The sequence below is a fragment of the Quercus lobata genome, chromosome 7 (assembly GCF_001633185.2).
Source record: "Quercus lobata isolate SW786 chromosome 7, ValleyOak3.0 Primary Assembly, whole genome shotgun sequence".
Classification (NCBI taxonomy): domain Eukaryota; kingdom Viridiplantae; phylum Streptophyta; class Magnoliopsida; order Fagales; family Fagaceae; genus Quercus; species Quercus lobata.
The window spans coordinates 45076905-45082932 of record NC_044910.1 but is presented as its reverse complement, the minus strand read 5'-3'; the positions used below and the strand labels follow the sequence as shown (position 1 = coordinate 45082932).

Sequence of the window (6028 nt, the reverse complement as noted above, 5' to 3'; positions counted from 1 at the left end):
TACAGGACAAAACAAGACAACTGGCCATACGGTTATCTCGCGACTGGATCTCGCGACTTAGTAAAGCCGCGAGGTCAAGCCGCGAGCCACCCCTGTTTTGTAAAAACCTGACGTTTCACATTCCTCTCCACTCCAGTATAAATACCCCTATTACCCACGATTGAAAGAGAGCTTCCAGAGAGAATTTTGAGAGAGAAACCCTAGAGAAAAACTAGATTGATTCACACACAATCTATACCTTAGAGACTCTTCAAATTCCTCAACTCTCTTCCTCTCCATTGTCAAATCCTTGAGAGGCTTTATACCAAACCAGGTTCTCACCATCATCATCATTGTGAGACTGCTGTTTGGATTTCTGGGAAGCAGTTAGGAAGGAACCAATCTTCATTGGTTGATGCTACGGTCTAGTAGCGGAATCCGGGAAGTTAGAAAAGAAAAAGGTTCGGCGTAACCTCGTTGGAGCAAGAAACTTGGAGGGCTTAGGTGCACTGGGTAGATTAGGCTTGGAGGGTCTATTGCTGTCCTTGTATCCCAACTATATTTTCTAGTGGATTGATTACCGCTTGGAGGGCGGCGGAGAGGTTTTTCGCCGAGGGCTTCGGTTTCCTCTTCGATAATACATCGCGTGTTGTCTTTGTGTTTGCATCTTCCTTCCTCTCTATCTTTGCCTTTTTATTTATCTGCTGTGGATATTAATTTGTTATGGCTTAGATAGTATTTAATCAATTTCGTTTGATAGCATATGTTAAGTTTCCGCACACTAGTTGTTTGACATATTGCTTGAATTGATTAAGTTGTTATTTGGGGGTCTAAACGTTCAAAGGTGTTTTTGTACATGTTTTTGAACTTTCACATTCTCCCATGATTCCTCTTAAGATTGACATGTTTATTGAGTTAATGTTAGTTTAGTATAGTTGTTTGTTTTGTTTCATGTTTATTTGTTTATATTGATGTTTGTTTTATTTTCTTTATGTTAGTTTAGTGTTTAGGGTTCTAATATGCTTGTTTGATTTTTATGTTTATATCTTTGAATGATTAAATCTGTAAAAATGTATGTTTTATTTATTTTTTTATGGAAGATGTTTTTCTTTAGTCAATTGGGGATTATGTGCTCTTATATATGTGCACATCAAAAAACCCTAATGCAATAGACTGCCCACATGAGCGCCAATTTGGACCTTCCTACGGGCCCAAATGCCAACAGAACACAGTAGAAATATGAAAATTCTAACACTATAATGAATGTGATCAGATTTACGAAAAGCAAATGATTATAACACACACACACACACTTAAAAGTAGTATGAGCACTTGAAGCCGCCGTCTGCGATTTTACTGCAGGAATTGAAAAGATTTGAGGCTTTGTTGTCAGTGTCCCAGTCATACTGGCAAATGGCAATCTGCTGATCATAAACTCTAGAAAGACCCCATTCCAGTCCAGCTACGACAGCTGTTGATGTTGGACCCAACAGGACACCCATGAATGGTAACATGCATATGGGCATGTAGTTTTCATACATCACCAATATCATATCGGCAATGGGTTTAAACATTTTAGTCAACAAATAGTAAATTATTTCTTGTTCTTACGTTTATATATTAACAATTTTCAATCAAATAATATTGTAACCTAGTAGTACTTCAATCAAATGATAATATGTAATTTTGGTATCGTAGATGTCACCCTATCAAGTATCTCACTTATACATGGCCTTGTTTGCTCAGTGTGAGCAAGTGTAGTGCAATCCACGTTCAAATTTGTTGGCAATCTTGACCTCTAAAGCTCTATAATATTGAACTCACTAAGCCTCACTCAAGCTACATAGCAATCTTGCAATATCTTTGGAAATTACTACCAGAGATACCCATCTTCAAAAATATCCATATTCAATTAATGATCGCATTGCATCTTGAACATATATAGAACCCCTAATAAATCCCATGAAAATGATTGGACCTTCACATGTGAGTTGTGACCACTCTTAATGTTGGGGAATAGTGTTCTGTGATGCAGAGTTGCTGACAATTTATCTGGCTGATAAGATGCATGACCGTGTCATTTATGAGTGCGTGAGCCATTTCATGATTGATTTTACATGTGTGTCATAAACTATATTTAGCTTTTATTAACTTAAATGTTTTTTTAGAAAATAAGTTATTTAAAAAAAATATCTTTTATAAATTTTTTTTATTACGATTGATAACAATTTTAGATGAGTTAAAAAATAATTTTTTAACTTCCTTTATTTAGTTAAGTCATACATTATTTGTTAATTGAAGATAATTTTCATTTGACTTATTTTTTATACTACTAAATACAAGAAAACACAGAAAAATTATTTTTATATAAGATATTTTATCGAAACAAACAGAGCATCATATTGTGCAAATTTCACAAATGACTTTTTTTATACATTAATAATTTAAGAGGGGAGATTTGAACACATGATGCTTCTTTGAAATTTGAAAATACTAAAATGGGCCAACTAATTAAGCTATTAGGCTATTGACCACAAATAACATTTGTTATAATAGAATGAGTTCGGTTAATGGGTGTCTTTAGAGTATTTGTTAATTGACAATTTTTGGAAAGTTTTAATATAAATTTTATAAAAAATATAAAGACAGTAAAAAAATTAGTTGTTTTTTTATTTTTTGTCTTTTTGTTTTGTTTTGTTTTTGTATTTTTTTTCACTAAACTAATGCCTTCAGAGCATTTGTTAACTTTTCCCTAATAGAATATGCATTTGGACTATGCTAGGCATTGTTCACTCCAAAATCATTGAGGATGCAGTGTAATTAAATTAAGCTTGCCAACAGATTTGGCACTGAAAGAATTTGTTAACTCAAACAACTAGACTTAAAGCGTAATACTTTGGCAATAAAATGCCAGGCTCGCTGTATGGCTATCAAGACATATGGCCGATTTTCTAACAAAAGAAAAAAAAAAGAAAAAGAAAGACATATGGCCGACATAATTTGTGATATGAGGAATACTACAAATTTTCTTGTAAACTAATACGTTATTAATCATCTTCTCAAAAAGAAAAAAGAAAAAAAAAAGTTTGCACACTTATTGATTATTATGTTGAAGATGGACCAATCTCATTTATTGTCCCGTCATTTATAAGTTTTTATTGTAGTAAAATTGATAGCAGTTCTAGCATTCAAGGCACAATATGTTCTGTGGAGCCTCAAAATGTTAATTATTATTTGTGTTATCTCCCCTTCTGGGAAGTCCATAGATCTATCTGGGGTTTTCAAAATTGGCAAACTTCCGAAAAGCTTGACAGCTTACATTTTTGACCTTTAACATTACTCAAGGGGTCTGGATATAAGGTTCATATGGTGGACAAGTGACATGGTCCACCATTCTACTAAAAAAATTACACTTGTTTAAAATTGTTGAGTTAGAAATTTTTTTGAAACAAAAACTGATTACTGACTCAATAATTTTAAACAAATGAGAGTCTTTTAATAAAATGGTGGATAAGTGAAGTGATCCACCAGAAAACTGTATAATTTCTCCTAGATTGGACTTGCACAGTGACTTTGAATAACATGCTGTATGCCTGTATGCAAGACCTAGAGGATTAATGATTATGCACATTTTTTACAATAAAAAAAGGGTGTGTGTCTAGGACTCTAGTAGTAATTTCTTCTTTTTTTCTCTCTCTCTCTCTTCCCTGCAAGATATAACAGGCACAACCTCCCCATTGTCTTGTGCTATGAAGTGGGTAGACATGAATTCCATAATTTATTTTTGAAATTTCCAAATCAATTCTAGACCAAAAAAAGAAAAAGAAAAAAGAAACAAAATAAAAGAGAGTAGGTGTAAGTAAATTGAAATCCAGCCAAGTGAGCTAAATGGGACATCCCTCTAAAGGACAATTCAATTATATACACATGGAGCTGTCCGGAGCAAGAGAATAACACATAATCAAAAAAGCTAAAAGCTAAAAAGTTTAGGTATAAGTTACATATACATGGTTACACTAACATAAATATTCCAATCCAACATTTCCACATCGGTTCCCTGCAACTTATTGTTGTGTGGATGGCGACGGTTTCACTTGCCAAAAGCTGAAAAATACCTCACCTCACCTCACCTGCCCTTTTGCTTATTTCATGAACACTTCATGAATTTTATGACATAAATTATCCCTCTCATTCCTTCTATATATATACATGTATGAATGACTGAGATTTAGCCTTTGACGAACTCAGTTTTGGCATGCCATGGAGCTCAAGTCTAGCACCACCACTATCTTTTTTCTCTTCCTCCTTTTCACTGTGCCCTATTTATCAAGAGGTTAGCATCTCTCTCTCTCTCTCTCTCTCAACATGTTTTTTCTTGAATACTTGCATAGTACAACAAAGATTGAAAAGAATTATGTGACATAATGATTTGATATTGGTTTATGATAGGGGAATCGGATCGGTTGGATTTGGAGGTGTACCAAATCGATTATAGGGGTCCAGAGACCCACTCATCAACTCCTCCGCCTGATCATCATCACGTTAAGCCTTTGACTCATCGAGAAACTGCTGTGGCAGCTCCCAAATCTAAGGGCTTAAAGGGCGGTAGTCTAGGAAGAAAAGTAAGTCCACATGATGCATAATTTCTCTTTTGGTTTTTATCATTAAAGAATGAGCTCGATGTAGTGATACATGAGCAATAATGGAGGTTTTCTCTTGTGGCACAACACTAATTCTGACTTATCAATGTTTGGCAACCAAAATACATGAAAACGTGAATTTTTTACACAAACTTGTGTATAATTAGTTGGAAAAAATTTATACAAAAAATTTCATGTGGATCATGTTGAGGGTAGGGTTCTAGAGAGGCTCAATGTACAGCTTTTGTCAGTGACTAATTCACACAATTTCACTAGTTCTGTGGATCTTGGAGGTCGTAAATAATTAGTAGCTTTTAAATTACTTTCACCATTTCTTATGATATTGTTTCTTTGTTGCAGGTCAATAAAATTCAAGGATAATAAGTTGTGAGGGAGGTTGTTTTAGTTTTGGTCAAATTGAAAACAGCTCAGTTTCTCTCTTACATTCAGTTGAGAATGAGCTTGGAATGTAATATATGGCAATCTTCTGTTATGCTTTACCTATATAGCAATTTGTTTAAATGAGGGTTGTGTGATCTTTATTTTATTTTTGAGAAACCATGTGATGATCTTTATTTGGAGTTTGATAATTGTAACTACTATTATGTAGTTCTGGCTTTAAGAAGAATTAGCTTAATAGCCATAATTTGTATTGTATATCAATGTAATTAATCAACCAAAAAAAAAAGACAATGTAAGTTGCAAGATCTATAGTTAGCATTATTCCCTTACTTTCGATTATATAGAAAAACTTCATTTCTATCATTATTAAGTCAATCTTATTCTTTTCGATTATATAGAAAAAAACAGTTATTTTTTTTTTTTTTTTAATTGAGATACATTACCAATGTAGCTATATTGTAATTATCTTAACAAATAAAGGATCAAACTGTTTAACACATATGCAGTTTGTTAAATATGTTAAAATAAATGCGAAAGTGGAAGTATAAAATAGAGTAACACAAAATCGCACAAGAACTATGTGATTCAGTTTAATAACTTACGTACACGTAAGAAATCCTTAAAAGTTACATCTTTGATTGATGTATGAGTATAGTATAAATCTTATGTTACAATGAACAATATTGAACATAATATAAAGATATATAACAGGCTAAATCCTAGATTAATCATGCACTAGCTGTGGTTAATAAGCTTACCATACAAGAATAAGACTTGAGTTGCACAAAAAATAAGTTTGGCCTTGGCTATACTATATATTGTTCTAATATCTTCAAATATATTTGATTTTTGGTACAACTATTCAATGAATTGCAACACGGAAGTGTTCTACGTGTTCTTCTTCTGCATTCATTTGCTTCGCATCAGAAACATTGGAAAATGTTAGCTTTTAAAATGTCAATTCATTCAGTAAACAAGCGTATAACCAGGGCTATCTGCATTTGTGA

At 33.2% G+C, this 6028-nt stretch overlaps 1 protein-coding gene across 1 annotated transcript; it reads left to right on the top strand.

Annotated features, from left to right (window-relative positions):
- Positions 1-3999: 3999 nt before the first annotated feature.
- LOC115953570 lies at positions 4000-5350 on the top strand. Its single transcript, XM_031071301.1, has 3 exons — positions 4000-4312; positions 4429-4601; positions 4980-5350. Exons 1-3 carry the CDS (start codon positions 4240-4242, stop codon positions 4998-5000), a joined length of 267 nt encoding a protein of 88 aa, XP_030927161.1. The 5' UTR covers positions 4000-4239; the 3' UTR covers positions 5001-5350.
- Positions 5351-6028: the final 678 nt, after the last annotated feature.

What these genes read in the sequence shown, in the direction of transcription:
- LOC115953570 (XM_031071301.1), top strand. Translation starts at nt 4,240, where the DNA reads ATGGAGCTCAAGTCTAGCACCACCACTATCTTTTTTCTCTTCCTCCTT. An exon ending in TGTGCCCTATTTATCAAGAG is followed by an intron (nt 4,313 to 4,428) that starts GTTAGCATCTCT and finishes GGTTTATGATAG; the next exon opens with GGGAATCGGATCGGTTGGAT. An exon ending in GCGGTAGTCTAGGAAGAAAA is followed by an intron (nt 4,602 to 4,979) that starts GTAAGTCCACAT and finishes TCTTTGTTGCAG; the next exon opens with GTCAATAAAATTCAAGGATA.